Source organism: Fringilla coelebs (assembly GCF_963513975.1).
Source record: "Fringilla coelebs genome assembly, chromosome: 18".
Taxonomy (NCBI): Eukaryota; Metazoa; Chordata; class Aves; order Passeriformes; family Fringillidae; genus Fringilla; species Fringilla coelebs.
The window spans coordinates 7,265,292-7,281,678 of NC_140044.1; the positions used below are offsets into that span (position 1 = coordinate 7,265,292).

The 16,387-nt window shown below is 57.0% G+C and overlaps 2 protein-coding genes across 2 annotated transcripts; one reads left to right on the top strand and one right to left on the bottom strand.

The window, feature by feature from the left end:
* Positions 1–43: 43 nt before the first annotated feature.
* On the top strand, positions 44–10,674 carry TBC1D20 (TBC1 domain family member 20). The gene is made up of 8 exons (XM_084217741.1): positions 44–178; positions 2,417–2,602; positions 3,724–3,807; positions 5,265–5,451; positions 6,239–6,340; positions 7,240–7,381; positions 8,041–8,228; positions 8,363–10,674. The coding sequence occupies exons 1-8, from the start codon at positions 136–138 to the stop codon at positions 8,634–8,636; spliced, it is 1,206 nt and encodes a 401-aa protein (XP_084073867.1). The 5' UTR covers positions 44–135; the 3' UTR covers positions 8,637–10,674.
* Positions 10,675–12,344: 1,670 nt separating this feature from the next.
* On the bottom strand, positions 12,345–16,387 carry SOX12 (SRY-box transcription factor 12; the record flags this gene model as incomplete). Its single annotated transcript, XM_084217677.1, has 1 exon — positions 12,345–16,387. One exon carries the CDS (start codon positions 16,385–16,387, stop codon positions 15,488–15,490), a length of 900 nt encoding a protein of 299 aa, XP_084073803.1. The 3' UTR covers positions 12,345–15,487.

Genomic DNA, 16,387 nt, shown 5'->3' on the forward strand with positions numbered 1-16,387 from the left:
CCGCCCGCGCGCCGGCGGGCGGGGGGCGGGGGGAGCGGGCGGGGGCGGGACGGGACCGGACGGCGCGGGGAGCGCGGAGCCCCGGCCCGGTCCGGTCGGGTGTCCGGCCCGGAATGCGCCGCAGAGCCCGGGAACATGGGCCGGCAGAGCCCGCCGCGCAACGGCGTCGGCGGCCACGGTACGGGCTGGGCCGGGCCCGGCGGGCGGGGGGCGGTGGTTCCGCTGAGGGGGCGGGGGCTGGAGCGCCCCCTGCGGGCGCGGCGGCGCCCCCTGGCGGCGGGGCGGGGCCGGCGCTGCGCTCGGAGCCGCCCCGCGGGAGCGGGAGGGGGAGCCGGGGGTCCCGGGGATCCCGCGACCGAGCGAAGGGTCCGTCCCACCCTGCGGCTGTGCGGGCGCCTCGGGCTCGGGCGGGTAGGAAGCAGCCGGGCGCGGTTGATGCCCGAGGGCGGTCCCCGGCAGTGACCGGGGGCTCTGCGGCAGCGCCGGGCTGGCCAGACCTGGCGAGGCCGTGTGTCGGTGCCCGGTGCCTGCAGCGGTGCAGAACCCCCGACGGACTCATCTGGGTTGTAGACCGCCCTCACCTTGCGTTTGTGTCTCTTCTCCCTAGGGTGAACCTGCGAGTTAAGGTCTTGTGGTTGCATAAAACATTTTTTGCAGTGCACTGGTTTTGGTAATACTCGCAGCTGTTGTCCCCTGTGTGTTTGAAAACTGTAAATATTGCGGTCTTTTTTAGTAAGTTTGAGAGGAGGAGTCCGCAAGATGTGCTGCTTCTTTCCCACTACTCCTTAAGTTCTTTGTGTGTGTACAGTTCTTTCTCCCGTAGGCTTTGTCTCCTCCTTCCCGAGGCATCGGTATGTGACAACCCAGTGTGTGCGTGTGGCAGGGGATCAGGAACAGCTGGGGGTAGGGAACTGGCTGGGAATAGGGAACTGGCTGAGCAGAGCTGGCTTCTGTTGTGCAAATAACTCTGCTTGCACAAGGGGCCGGAAAGGAAATAAAAGAAACTGTAGTCACTGTGTGAGTGATAGGAGATTTAATGTTACCAGGATCTTGGAATTTGGAGGGAGGTGGAGCTCTGTCGTAGGCTGTTACAGTTTGTTTTGATCCAAGAAGTGTTTTAAAAAGATCTTTGAGAAGGAACAGCATCCACTGCTCGACCTACTTAGCGTCCGTGTGTGTGAACAGCCTGCCGACATGCCGGCTCCCTTCAGACCTCGCTGAGAGCTGCACTTCCAGCCAGGAGCTCGCAGGAGCAGGGCCGGGGCAGTGGCTGAGGTGCCACGTGGGCAGAGGAACGAGCTCCCCTATCTCCCGGGAGGGCGCGGCCTTGGGAAACAGCTGTTTCTCCATCGAAATCCTTTTAATTCCTCCCACCCCCAATCCTATTTGGACACGTCCCTTGTAGAATGAATCCGGTTTGGATCCCAAGAGTTGCATCTATGGGAAAAGCCTTTAGGGAAAGGCAGTGTTTGTGGCCTCATCCTGCACTCCAGTCCCCCAGCTGCTCAGCAAAGCCTCCCTCCTGGGAACTCCTCCAGTGTGGGATATCGAGTGGCTCTCGGCTGCTTCTCTCTTTCCTCACGTGAGGCAGCGGTGACAAATTCCACCATGTGGTGTGAAGTAGTGTCCCTTCTCCGCTCCCTGGGAAGCGCTCTGGTGTACTGTAAGTGTGTCTAACCCGAGCACTGTGTGGTTTGTGTATTACCCCTTCCCTCCCTGCCCTGCGTTCCTGTGCTCCTCAAAACAGTGGGAATTATTTCCTACTGGCTGAGCTGTGTGTGTACTGATGGCTGGCAGGTAGGTGTTTGTTGTAGGACAAATCAATGTGCTTATGATTCTTTAACTCTGGTGTAATTATGTCCTTTCTTGTGTCTGTTGCTGTCAGTGGAAATACTCAGGCTTCTTCCTAGGACGGATGCACCTGGGAGTCGGTAGGAACACAGTTTTGGGAACACTTTCCTAACCTTTTTTTGAACACTTTCCTAAGTCCTGGTCTTAGGAAACATTTGACATCTGAGCTGGCAAAGAGTTTCAGGATGGCTTTGCAGGGCTGTCTTGATCCTGTTTGGAGCCGTGAGCCATTGGGAAGGACAGGAGCCAAGGGCTCCGTCTGGGCACTGGTGGTGGCTCCGGTGTCAGGAGGAGCAGCATTTGCCCCCCACAGTGGGACCCCCAGGACAGGGAAGTAGTGAGAGTGCCCTTTGAGGTGCTCCCAATGCTGAGCCTGAAAAAATGGGGACACTCAGCTGGAGGGGTCCCCACCAAAGTCATCCCTGTCCTGACAGTGTGGTGACTGTCCTGTGTCATCTCCCTTGTGTGTGTGTGTGTGTGTGTGACATCACTGTGAGTGGCTATTGCTAGCCCCCGCTGTGTGCTGCCACCTCCTGTCAGCTCATGTCTCTGTGACCTTTTGCAGACTTTGATGCTAAGAAGAAAAGAAAAGTGGCAGAGATTTACCAGGCTCTGAACAGCGACCCCATCAACGTGGCAACGCTGAGGCGGATGGCGATCAGCGAGGGCGGGCTGCTCACGGATGAGATCCGGCGCAAAGTGTGGCCAAAGCTCCTCAGTGTTAATACAGACGACCTGCCCCCTCTTCCAGGTATGGAACAGCCTGGACTCAGCTGCTTGGGAGGAGCAGCTCAGTGAACTTTGTCCCTAGAGGAGGGACGTGCTTTCTGACCTGTCTTTTCCCTGTGTGTGTTGTATTTCCCACTAAGCTCATGTACAAAGGGGACTCACTTCAGCACCAATACTGTGTTGTATGTAAACAATACATGACTTATAAAAACATCATTTGTTGTTTTCTTTAGTGATAGTCATGGAATCAGTTCATTGTGGATGCAGTCAGCATAGCCCTGAGCATTAGCTGACATATGTAAGTTCACGTGCAGCAGAAAGAATCAGACTTGATTTGTTTTGCTCCCATGAAGAGGTGGCTGTGCTGAGCCCTGGTGTGGCCAAAATTCTCCTGATGTGTCTCTCCCAGGAAGCAGTTTGTTGTGTGGTTTTTTTGGTCAGAACAGGCACAGGGACAGCAACCTTCCTGGTGAAGTACCCAGATGGTTTTTAAACCTTAGCAATGCAGGAGCTCTAGGTCCTGTAGCTTTAGAGTCACCCAGGACAGATTATGTTGTTGTTCCTGAATCTGTGGTTGTTTGGAAACATGCATCCCCCCACCTCAGTCCAGAGCTGGGTGGCATTAGGGTGATGTGAGGTGACCAGAGCTGCTGGAAGACAAGGTTTAACTTAACATGATCTCATAGAAGGAATTTGTTGGCTCACTGATCTTTTCTGTTTTAACTGTCTTAGCTAATCCTGGGTGAGATTTTCTTCTGAATTGTTTCTATTTCATAAATGATTCTTTATGGTCTCCACAGCACTCCTCCAGTGCTGCTGCTGAATACACTTTGAATTGCACAGCAAAACTGTGGAGCAGAGATGTTTCTAGGAGTGCTGGGAGTGCTGCTGTCAGTTTAAGCATTTTAACATGTGTTGTCTAAAGAAATAATTGTCTCATTTGCTGCTGGTGTCAGAGTGTGTGGCAGTGAAAGTGCAAGGACAGGACTAAGGTGTGACATGAGAAAAGGGATATACAGTGGAGTAGGGGGTGTGTGCAACATCATGTCCACATTGAGCAGGGATCTTCCCAGCTCCCTCACCTCACTCTTTCCCCAGTACCATTGCAGTGCTTCATGTTAATCCTGTTCCTCTTTTTCTCAGCAAGGGAGGAGCTGCGAGAGGACAATAAGGATTACCAGCAAGTGTTACTGGATGTGCGGCGATCCCTGCGCCGCTTCCCGCCAGGTGAGGGGGATTCTGCTCTTCCCACTCTCAGGGGCAAGAGCAATGCCATGGGGCTCCTCCTGGCTCACACCTCCCTAGGAGGCTGCAGAAGGTGACGCTCCATTATTACTCCAAGGGCCTGACTTCTAGAAAATGTTTTCCACGTGAGCTGCCAGCAGATGCTTCTTGCAGTGAAGCTCTTCTGCAGCCATCAGTTTCCTTCAGCTGTCTCTGCACAGATGGTTTTTGATGTGGCTTTTCCAATGTTCCACTTCCCCTGCCCCAGTGTGCCCCTCTGCCAGGAGGCTGCTATTGGCAGACAGTTGCAGCAGAGAGAGGAAGGATCCTGCATGGATCTTGTGCACCATGACCTGTTGAGATTAGGACAGATGGAAAGCTTGAGAAACATGCCATTTGCTTTGGTTTATTTTAGTCCATGGTCTAGCTCAGGGGCAGGGAAGGCGGGTTTGTCTGTGCTTAGAACAACCTCTGGTATAAAACAGTCTGAAAATCAGGTTCTTGCACCAAATTTAACAGAACTTAAAACATCTAGAAGCAAAATGGTTTTGCAGTTGTTTAGTTCTGATGGGAGGCTGGTGCCTTGTGTTATTTATAAAATGCTAAATCCGGCAGCTCTCTGTGCAGAGCAGTCGTTATTTCTGGCCAGAATCTGCCTCCCCCTTCTGCCACTTTTATTTTGTATAAACACTTGATTCACTCTGATTCTTGCAGGCATGGATGCTGTGTGCGGGCCTGATTCCTGGAGGCTCTGCTCCTACGGATTTTTTTGCCCTTGAATGGCAGCCTCCTGCCTATTTTTAGCAGCATTAGTGAAGCAGAGGAAAAGGAGAACTTTGTCATTGCAGGATCTCTGCTGGGACTCTCTGCTTGGCCTTTGGGTGTTTTATCTGTTGACAAGGGCTGCCAGAAACTGGCTGCAGCTGTGCAAGGCAGGAACAATGTTTTCCCTGTGACATCCTGTCCCTAAACACATGCTGTTAGCAGGGGACTGACAGAAAGTTGTGCTGGTGGAGGCCTCGCAGTCTGATGCAGTTGGCATAGTTTCTGTGAAAATGGGTCCTGTTGAACTTTTTTCTAGAACTCCTGGGAAATTAAAAATTACTAAAACACCCTCATCTGTGCTGGATGTGTAGAACAATTCTCTCTTCACAGCCGCACTGTGCAAACATCTGTAAATCCTGCTCCCATCCTCCACATGGCTTCCTTGCAGATCTAAAGATTAAACCTCTCAGCAACTGGCCAGGTTCCCCTGGCCCTGCAGAGTTTTGGGAGACAACATTAGGGCTTTGGATAGTTTTTTCTGCCAGTTTTACCACCCTCCCCTTATGCATCACATCCCTTGGGATCAGGCAGGTTAGTAAATGCACAAATGCTCTCCTTGCACACCACAGTCGCCCTTGCTCCCGCAGCAGGTACTGGTAGGTGACACAGCTGTCCCACCTTTGCTGTTCCCTCAGGGATGCCAGATGACCAGAGGGAAGGACTGCAGGAGGAGCTCATCGATATCATCCTCCACGTCCTCCAGCGCAACCCCCAGCTGCACTACTACCAGGGATACCATGACATCGTGGTCACCTTCCTCCTGGTGGTGGGGGACAGGCTGGCCACAGCACTGGTGGAGAAGCTCTCAACACATCATCTCAGGTACTCAGTGGGAGGAGAGGAGCCAGCTACGTGTCCTCAGGCTGAGGGGACACCTGTGCAGGTAGAGCTGGCCTGGAAGGGGAGCTGGGAAGGCAGAGCCTTGGGTTAAAGCAGCTGCCTGTCATGCCTGTACCCAGAGGGTGATTGAGAGCAGCCTGACCACACAACAGCACGTGGCTTTGCAGGGAGCTGTGCCCTGGGGAAGGGATAATTGAAGGCTGTCAGTTAATTTATAGCATCTCTTGGAGTTGGAAAAGCCAATGCACATGCATTATCCGTGGGTGTGTAGCTGTCAGGGCCTCTCCAGTCCTGTGGGCTGGCTCAGCTCCTGCCTCCCACTTGTCCTTGCATAGCCCTGGGCAGCATGGTCTGTACTACCAGTGTCCTGTACCCCACATGAAGAGTCTTTCCCGTTTGTGCACTGAAATAAGAGCAAGCTTCCAGCTGGAGAGTGTGGTTTGGAGGGATTATCTCTCCCAGGCAGGAGTCAGACTTTGGGTACTGGAAAGGCTTTACAGTTCTTGTGTGCACTGCAGCAAAATAACAAGTGTCAGCTGACAGCAGCATGATGGTCTGGGCCTGGGTTCTGTGTGCAGGTCAGCCCCATGTGTCCCAGACTGTCCCAAGCTGGAAGGAGGCTGCTCCAAAGGGACAGAATTCCTTGGGACTGGGAACCACCCTGCCAGCAAGGCTGTTTATTGCATGTACTTCACCTTCTGCTGCCTCCCTAGAGGGAGAGCTCGCTGACATTGTTGTTTGACAAAGATTCTTTTAAATCTTTCCTCAGGGATTTTATGGACTCAACGATGGATAATACCAAGCACATTTTAAATTACCTGATGCCCATCATAGACCAGGTGAACCCTGAGGTGCATGACTTCATGCAGAGGTATGCAAATGTTCCCTTAGAGCCTCCTGACTCTTCCCTGCCTGTCTCAGGTTACTGTTCACAGGGCCATTTTTACCCGCACATCCCCAGCACCACAGTGGCTTCCTCAGGGAGTCAACAGCTGTCCCACAGCTGATGGTGGCACCCTAGAGGCATGTGGCACTTGTTTCTGAATGGGCTCAAACCTGTGGTGCCTGTCTGGAGGGGTTTTACCTGGTGCCATCTTCAGCCCGTTTGTCTGCAGTCTGTATTGGTAGGGCTGGGGATTTGGGAACAGTGTTGTACAAATGCTACAACTGCTTCATGTGACCACTTGTGTGGCTGGTGGGACCTTGCTGTAGTTTGTTGTTAGTTCTGGGGATAATTCCTAGGTTTTGCATTAAGGACACACAGGTGTGTCTGGGCAGATCAAATCAGAAGCAGGAAGGTGAATGGGAAGAGTCAGTTCAGAGCCCTTTTTTGGGCAGGTGTGTGGTTTTTTTCACTGCCAGAATGTCTTTGGGTACCAACCCTGATTGCAAACTCCCAGAATTAGTAAGCCCTCAGGGTAGGAAGGAACCCAAACATCAGTCTATGCTGTAGGACTTCAGTTGCCCTCAGGCCAGCAAGCCAGACAGTGCCATGTTACATGACACATTCAGGGTCTCCTGAAAGCAGCGTTTGGCCTCTGCTGTGGCCCCCACTGGATGTGACACAAGTAGTGGCAGCACTTTCCCACAGAGGGTGGCACAGGGGATAAACAATTTTTCTGTCAGAGGTGCAGTTCCCGCTCTGGGCGGATTCAGTGCTCCACTGACAGCCAGCTCTATTTCCCCAGGCATGGCTGTGCAGGACAGGGCTGGCTTGGGACCATTTCATCCCTGTTTCCAGGCTGACCTAATGGCTCTTTCTCTATGTAGTGCCGAGGTGGGAACCATCTTTGCTCTCAGCTGGCTGATCACATGGTTTGGCCACGTTTTATCTGACTTCCGGCACGTTGTGCGATTATATGACTTCTTCCTGGCTTGCCACCCACTGATGCCCATTTATTTTGCAGCTGTGGTAGGTATTGATGGAATGGTCAGGGATTAACTGCGCTGTTCTGAGGTTATAGGAGTTCGGGGCTGCAGAGGGAGGCTGGAAAACCCAGTGCTGGTGCTGTCCCCAGCTGTACCCTGCTCTGCAGATGCAGTCACTGATGTCCTTGGTGATGGTAAAGAGCAGGTGGGATCCAGGGGAACTAAGGGCAGCCTGAGGGTGTCCCAATGTGCTTTACCAGTTCAGTGCTGTGGAGGCAGCATGACACAGTGTTTTTGTTTCCTCTCATGTGCTGGTCCTGCTTCTGGTCACATACTGGGATGCCTGGCTGGCTGGGGACAGCCCTGCACTGTGCATCCACTTGCCCATTCTCCTATAGCAGAGGGCAAGTCATGAAGTCAAACCCTGCTGAGGTTCTACCCCCATCTCCAGCCTGCCAATAGCAGGCTCTGCTCAACAGACAGACCTAAGTACCCTGAAAGAGGCTTCCCATGGCCTCAGAGTCTCAGAAGGGGTTTGGCATTTCTCTTCCCGGTGAATGCTTCACTGCAGTGTTTCCTCTTGAAGAAGGTCTTTCAGCTGGAAGTAAAGTGGTTTTTTTCTTCTGGCTCTGAAACAAGTGCCAGGATCTGCCAAGAAGTTGTCCCCACTTCCTTGTCTGTCCTCCTCTCACTCCTCTGCAGATCGTCCTGCACCGGGAGCATGAAGTTCTGGACTGTGAGTGTGACATGGCCTCTGTCCACCACCTCCTGTCCCAGATCCCACAGGACCTTCCTTATGAGTCTCTGATCAGCAAAGCCGGGGACCTTTTTGTCCAGTTCCCACCTTCTGAACTCGCAAAGGAGGCAGCTCAGGCAGCTCAGGCGGAACGGTGAGTGCTGGGCAGCCCATGTGCTCCCTACATCCCCTTGCCAGGCCTTGCCTCCCTGTGGAGATCTTCCTGACGGGAGGCTGGTCCCTGGGCTGAGCAGGGGGACACTCCTTGACCTGTTCCTTCTCTTGCAGAACTGCGGCTTCCACTTTTAAGGACTTTGAGTTGGCATCAGTGCAGCAGAGACCAGACACTGTGTTGAGGCAACGCTTTAGAGAGCGGCTCCGAGGGGAGGAGCGGCTCCGAGGGGAGGAGCGGACAAAATCCATCTTGACAAAGCCCCGGACCAACCGCTTTGTCAAGCTGGCCGTGATGGGGCTGACAGTGGCACTGGGAGCAGCTGCCCTGGCTATGGTGAAGAGTGCGCTGGAGTGGGCACCCAAGTTTCAGCTGCAGATTTTCCCCTGAAGCCAGAGGAAGGGCCTTTGCTGTCACTGCATCCATCCCCAGCAGGAAGGGCTGATGTGTGATGAAGGACGTGTCCAGAAACAACCTGTCTGAAGATTATTTTTTATTCTTACTATGTCCAGTAACACTTTTGGCCTTTGTGACAGAGGCTGAGGGAACCAGCCCAGCAGGACGGTTCCCCACACCATGCTCACCTTGTTCCCCTCTCCCTGTGCAAGGGTGAGCAGACAGGCACTCCTGCTGTCTCCTGAGGAACCAGAGGTATGGACAAATTTGGCAGTTCAGGCTGTGCTCAGGTGACTCTACAGAGGGAGAGCTGTGTGTGGGCTGTGCCCAAATGATTCTGTTTTCTCCATGGGGAAAACTAGTGGGAACGAGAGTAGATCTTCGCCTGGAGGAGTGTCCAACAGGGTTTGTTCTGGGTGCTTGCGTGTGTGAGGGTAGGGGGCATTGCACTCCTGAGGAACAGGGCAGCCCTTTGGCTCTTCATTGCTCCAGTGTTCCCCACGATCTGCCTTCAGCTTTGCTGGTGCTCCAGCTCTTCCCTGTCCTCTGGGCACCCTCTGAGCAGAGCCAAACCTTTCCCACACTCTGGCCAGCACAATGCTGTGAGCTTCTCTTCAGTGTGTAACACTGTGTTCAGTGTCTAAGTTTTTGCTTCCACATCTTTGCAGCCTGATCTGTTTGTAGGGGCCAGGAGCAGACCTTAGCTCCCCTCAGCTCTCAGGCACTGCCACTGCTGTGCTGGCAGTACCATGACCATATCTGGGGTCAGTGAAGTGAGCGTGAGTGTGGTCACCCTGCCAAGGGTGTGTATTGTCATGTGCCAGGTTATGCTACCACAAGTCTTAGTGCCATTGTAAACACCCATTGCAGACTTCTTCAATAGCTCTGGAAGTGGACATTAACATGCTCACAGGGAGAAAGGCTTTCTCCACCTTGTGAAACACTTTACACAGGATAGAAGTTGTTGCACTAGGAAATGTGACAAAAACCTCCCCCACCAGCTGATTAGGCTTCAGCATGACCTCTGGAAATAACATGAGGGGTTTCCCAGAAAGGCCACCCTGACCCCTGCATAGCTCCCATCTCCCCACCAGTTCCATTGGCAGTCCCAGCACTCCCTGCCCTCTAAGCTAAGCAGCAAATCCTTCTAGACAACTCAGTGTCCCACTGAGACAGAGCCAATAGACACTCTATGCCTCTACCTCTCCCCCAAGCTGCTAAATCTCCTTCAAGTGTCCTTACCTGTCCCTCATGGCTCCCTCCCACTGCCCCATCATTGCTGTGTTGTGCCCAAAGCCATCTGTGCCATGCCCAGGGGCTGCACAACTGAAAAGGAGGTGTTGTTTGAAGGGATTTTAGGATAGAGAAGAAAACTCATGCCCTGCAAAGCTCAGCACCCCCCACTCCCACCCATCTTGGTCCATAACCGCCCTGGGTGTGTTCTGGTTTGCCCCACGGGCCCTTGCTCATGGAAGGGATGTGCCTTTCTGGCCAGAGGGCAGGCGGGCAGTTTTCATTCCTGACTTGTGTTCCCCTGAAGCTCTGAGCAGGAGTTCCCTTTGCCTCTGCAGGTGAAATGTGGAGTGAGTGAAACTGCCCTTGTCTAGGCAGGCAGCAAGGCCTGTTCCCTCCTCTCCTCAATGGTGCCAGTGGCCTTGGAGAGACCTGGGGCTGCTCAGGGGGTCTTCCCAGTGTGGCTGAAGGCAGAGCCCATTCCTGGCCCCTTGGCACCCCCAGAGCAGCAGAGCAGAACTGGGGGCTGGGTCACTTAGCACTTTAGAAACCATTGGTGCAGGAGAGTGTGGTGACCTGGGAATGCTGCTGGAGGGCCCAGGACTGCTCTGTACGCTGAAGGAGGGGATGGCTGGAGCCCTCCCAGAAGGAGGCCCTGCAGCCCCTCCATTCCCTGGCCATGATGCACTTTAGTTCTTGTGTTGTCCCCAGTGCGGGGAGAAGGGCCTGGGAAGAGACCAGGGTGCTTCAGTTGCTCTGTACAAAGACTTATACACCCCCTGTAAATGCAGATTTCTACAAGCCCTAAAACTGTAAAATAAACAGTTACTAAACACACTTCCTGCCCTCCACAGACCAGGGCTGCCAGATCTGCTCTTGTGGCACCCTAGGGCCCAGAACTGGCACCTTTCCTGCAGTGGCCAGGCCAGCTCAGTGTGGCCTCACACCCAGCAGCCCCGTGGGAAGAGGAGCAGGAGCGGAGCCAAAGGGTGTGTGTGTGCCCCGGTCACTGTTCTCCATCCATCTGCCTCCCTCTGGGCCAGCGCCAGGCCTTGTGTGTGCTGCTGGCTCTCCGGGGTGTCCCCCCCATCAGCAGCATGGGGCTGGAAATAACCTGACCTGCCAGCCTGCCCTGTACCCCAGGCTGGGTGCCCGGCTGCAGGAGGAGATCCCGGGCATGGTGCCCAATTCCCAGGGCACGCTTCGCTGAGCTGGGGTGATGCAGCCGCCTTGGCCAGGCTGGAAGCGGTTTTGTCTGGATGGCTCAAGTCTGGCAGCTCTGTTGGCTATTTTTAATTGCCTGTGGCTTCTCCAGGAGCCATTTTCTCAACAGTGCTTGAATCCCTTTGGGAGGAACACCCTTTGGGCAGCAGGGGGGGAAGGAGGAGTGGTGGCAGGAGGTATGTGGCACCTTTGGGGTAGCCAAGAGGCTGCTGCCTCCTGTGACTCAGAACCAGGCCAGTGGCAATGTGTGCATGTGCCTGTGTGGGTCATGTTGGACACTAGACAAGAGCCCCGTGTGGCCCTGACCTTACCAAAGTGATGGGGGCAGTGGTGATGGCCAGTGAGCTCTGACTGTGGCTGCCCCATGGTCCTCCCAGCTCCCAGCAATGCCTCTGTGCAGAGGGGAATCCCATTGCCGGCGGCTGCAGTGACTCCACACTGGAACATTGCTGCCCCTGTGGTACCGCCCAGGCCCCGGCCGGTGCTGGGGGCTGTCCCGTGGGTGCAGCCTGCGGACTTGGGGGGTCGCCGTGGCATGGGCAACCCCTGCACTTCTTCCTCCCTCGGGGACAGCCCGGTCCCCGGCAGCGCCAGAGTAGCGGGAGGGGCTGGCAGTACCCGGGGATGCTCTGGGCTCCTCTTGTTGCCGTGGCAACAGCTGCGGTGAGACTGGGGGCGGGGGTCTGGGTGTGATGCAAGTGGCGCGTGACCCCGTGCCCCCATCCCCCCCCGGGCCCCCCTGTGGGTCTGGATTGGCACCCCCAGTTCCCTCCCTCTCCAGTTCCGACCCCCCCCTCCCCGATTACACTCGATCCCCTCCCCCGGCTGAACGGAGTCGGGGGCGGCGCCGGGATTGCCCACACGCACACTCGGGTGGGGCGAGGGGCTGCATATGCACAGCACATACGTGCACATACATGCACATGCTCACACGGCTCCCAGGGACGCCCAGCCCACACTGACGGATGAGGGTGAACCTCCCCGCTGCAGGAGAGACCGTAGGAACTGGGGCTCAGGGTGGGAATTGATATGCCTGGGAGCTGGATGCTGGCCATTGGGAATCCCACTTCTCCCTGGAGACCTCACATAGCCCAAATTCCCCTGGGAGGAGTGAGGCAGCACAGAAGGAGCCAGAACCGTTCAGAGCAGACCAACACACTTTATTCCATAATCACAACAGTCAGGATCATTGTTAGCCGAGGTTCTGCAGAGCAAGGGCCAGCCATGTCACACCCCCAAGACGGACCCAGATGGGGTCGTCACTGCCCCTCGGCTAAAATCCTGTTTCTCCAAGATAACAGACACAGGGACCCTTCACTAACACAACACTACAAAGGTGACCCCGAGCGCTGGCGCCCGTCCGCAGGCTGCGCCGGGGCCCCGCCAGCTCCGGGTACCCCCGGCCCACTCGGCCGCCGCCAGGGCAGCTGCTTCCTGAGAGAGGTTTGGTTTATTTTTATTATTTATTATTACTATCATTATTATTATTATTCGCTTTGTCTGGAGTGATGACGGGATGTCGCACGCGCACGCACACACGCTCGCACACGCATGCCAGCCAGCACCGGGCAGCGGGGGCGCAGCGGGAGGGGGCCGCACGCTGGGGGGGTCTCTAAGCACTACAACCACACGGCACAGAAAATCCACCACTGTCCACGACGGTTCTCCCTGACAAACACACCCGGCGAGACTCGAGGAGGGGGACAGGGGTGAGGACGGGGACAAAGCGGATGATGTTGTGCTTGTGGCCAGGGCAGGAGACCCCGGCACTGGCTCCGGTTCTGGCACCGACCCCAGAACCTGCTCCTGAGGAAATATTTCGCCTGACAGTCTGTGGAGGGATCACCCTGGCTCAAGGGTGATGCACAGCACATAGGGGACCACTGGGACCTGTGTCCCCCCTAGGAACGGAAGCTGAGCCCTGAGCTGCAGGGTCAGCAAAGCACACGTGTGATGCAAGACCCTCAGTGTGGCCTCAGGCCTTGCTGGTACCTGGGGGCTTTGGCTTCCCCATGGACAGGGATGGAGGGCAGGTGACTGTCAGCCTCAGCGCCCTCCCCGAGAAGCCCTGGCCAAAGCATGGGGTGGCTGTGCACGCCAAGAAGGCACCGAGGTGCTGGGTGAGATCCGTGTGTGTTAGAGAGCTCTGGGGCCGCCGGACCCCACGGGAACCCCAAACCCGGCTCACACTTGGGAGGCGGCTTCAGATGCTTCTGGAGCGGGGCTGCCCAGGGGGTGGAAGGCAAAGTCCCCCCGAGGCGGCGGTGAGGCGGGAGCAGGCTGCCAGAATCACGGCTGTCCCGGCGCTTATTTGGCTTTTCCACCTTTGGGGGCGGGACTGGATCCGGTGGGGGACGGCCGGGGAGGGAGGGGACGCAGAGAAGAGGACGCGCTCTATCCAGGGAACACGTGTCTGATGCGTGATGCCCGCCTGGCTCCGCAGGCTGGCACCCGCACGGGGGTACCAAAACACCGTGGCTAATGCCAACACACACGCACAGCTACCGCTACACACCGACACATCTACACTGCTGATGGTTGACCATCGCGGGGGGCCTCGAGGGGTCCCCAGGAACTGGGCTGGGGGACATCAAGCATCCCTGCAAAGGGCCCAGGGACACATCTCTCCCTGCTCTGCAGTGCCTATCCCCACGGCTGAGCCAGGGCCACCAGCAGCTCCAGCAGCAGGGCCAGGCACCTACTCCGAGGCACCCTCAGGGGATGCCAGCACATGGGAGGGGGGGGCATGTCCTTCCCCTGGTCACGGCTCAGTCGAGCCTGACGGCAAGGGTCAAGCATGGGGTAGCCTGTGACTGGGGGAACCGGCAGCCCCAGAACAGGGAGGCAGAGTCCCAAGCAGCGGGTGCTTTGCTGCTGCCAGCACCCCACTGGCAGGGAAGGATCCGAGGGGCCTCCACAAATCCAGAGTCCCTGGGGAATCGGGGTCATGGGGGACTGCAGGGGCTGCTTCAAGCAGGGGCTGCTGCCGAGCCCAGTACAGCTGGGCTTGCAAACGCTGCCAGCCCAAGCCATGACCACGTCCCCAGGGATGTGTGGGGTCCCCACCCAGCACAGCTGTACCAGAGCACAGCCCCTGCCCCCCCAACCACAGCCTGCGGCAGCTGCCGAGCCAGCACTGCAGCCACGTGCTCCCGGCAGTGGGAGGAGGCGGCTGTCGCAGGAAGGAGCCATTAGGAAAAGCAAAGAAAATCCCAGCTGGAGGAGCCGCTGCAGCAGCATCTTCCCTGCCAGCATGTCCCTGCTCTTGGCGTGGCTGGCAGCGGAGCCCAGCGTGATGCTGTGTGGAGGAGCCCTGCGCCAGAGCATCACCTATACCCCACACGCCCACCACCACTGGCTGCAGCTGCTCTTGGACCAGTTTGGGTGGTTGCTTAAGGCAGATTTCACACAGCTGCCCTTCGCTGCCACCCTGCCCTTCCATGCTGCTCCCTGCCACCCCGGCAGCACCACGTGCCACGGCTGGGCACAGTGACACCCAGCTCTGCTGGCCAAGGTCAGCCAGCCCACAGCAGGTCCTGCACTGGCACAGGCTCCAAGGTTAAAATGAGGGCTGGCTGCTTAGTGAAGGGCTGGTCCCCATACAATTTTGGGGTGACTCCGGACAGGGGCTCCCTCCGTGGCACAGCTTTCCCTGCACAACTGCCTGGCGAGAGAAACAACACAGCCTCCCGCGCCCACGTGCTCGTCACGTGTGTACAACTTCACTCTTCCCAAAGCCAGTGGCGGGGAGCACACGCCACAGGGAAGGAGTCGCTGTTGTGGGACACTGAACCCCCAAACCAGGGACCCCTCACAAAACAAGGAGTTGGGAAGGGACAGTTTGGCATGGCCCGGCATCCCTCCCCAAGGGCTGCAAAGAGAAAATTGAAGCCATGCGTTCAATGCAGTCAAAAACCAAACTGAATCAGCCATTCTCCGAGGGATGGGGAAGGTGGGGCGGGCACCGAGAGCTGGGGTGGCGTGGATGCTCCTGCTTCCTGGAGAGCGGCAGGGCACACGGTGCTGGCACAGATGGGAGCGGCCGGGAGCAGCCATGGCTGTCAGCGCCGGGGCCGTGGGGGAAAGCGGCCGGGTGTGACAATGAAAACCCGATGAGATGCATTTCACGGGCAAGTAACCGCAGCGGGTGGCCATACATCCTGCGGGCACGAGGCGAGAGCCGGACAGACAGACGGATGGAGAATGGGTGTGTGCCAGGGGGTGGGGGGAGCAGGGGCTCTGCCTTCCAGCAGCTTCAAGGCAAAATACCTGATTCCTGCATGTAAACAGCTGGTTTCGGTTTGTTTGTTTTTTTTCCTGGGTTGTTTTTTGATATGACCTGATTGTGGGTGAAAATAAAAATGAGTGTTACCTGCAGAGCGTGGGACTCAGTAGGTAAAGACCAAGTCTGAGATGCTGGACATGAGCCAGTCCCCTGCTATCATCTCCGTCACCTCGGGCGTGCAATAGTCCGGGAACTCGAAGTGTGAGGAGCCTCCCCGCGGGTAGAGGTCGTGGTCCTTGTCGAAGACGGACCAGTCCAGGGCACCACAGGTGGCACTGGCAGGCGCCCGCCCAGGCATGATCCCCAGCAGCTCCTCCTCCAGCTCCTCGTCAGAGGAGCTGAAGGAAGAGGGAGGGGACCCAGCCGACATGGGAGAGGGGGACCCGCTCTCTGGGGACCTCCCTGGCTCCGGGCAGGGTGTGGTAGGGCTCAGGGGTGCAGGGGGCTCCTGGGGGCTCTGCTCCCCGTCGGGTGCCGGGTGCCAGGCAGCCGTGCCAGGCACCACAGGGCTGTCCTCAGCGGGCACCTCTGGTGCGGGCTCCTGCGGGGTGTCGGGGCCGGTGGACTGCCTGGCGGGCTGCCTGCGGCTGCCAGAGACACGGCCCAACACCGAGGGCTTGATCTTCACTGGGAGCCGCGGGCGGGCTGCTCCGGTGCCCACCTTGCCCTTTTTCCGAGGCCGGTACTTGTAGTCGGGGTAGTCAGCCATGTGCTTGAGGCGCAGGCGCTCGGCCTCCCTGACAAAGGGGATCTTCTCGGAGTCGTGGAGGAGCTGCCAGCGCCGGCCCAGGCGCTTGGAGATCTCGGCGTTGTGCATGTCGGGCCACTGGTCCATGATCTTGCGGCGCTCGTGCTGGGACCACACCATGAAGGCGTTCATGGGCCGCTTGATGTGCCCGCTCGGCGTCTTGCACCAGGCGGGCTCGGTGTCACGGGCGGGCAGCGGGGCGCAGGGCTCCCGCCGAGCCTCCGCGCCCCGGCCCCGCGCGCCGCGCTGCACCAT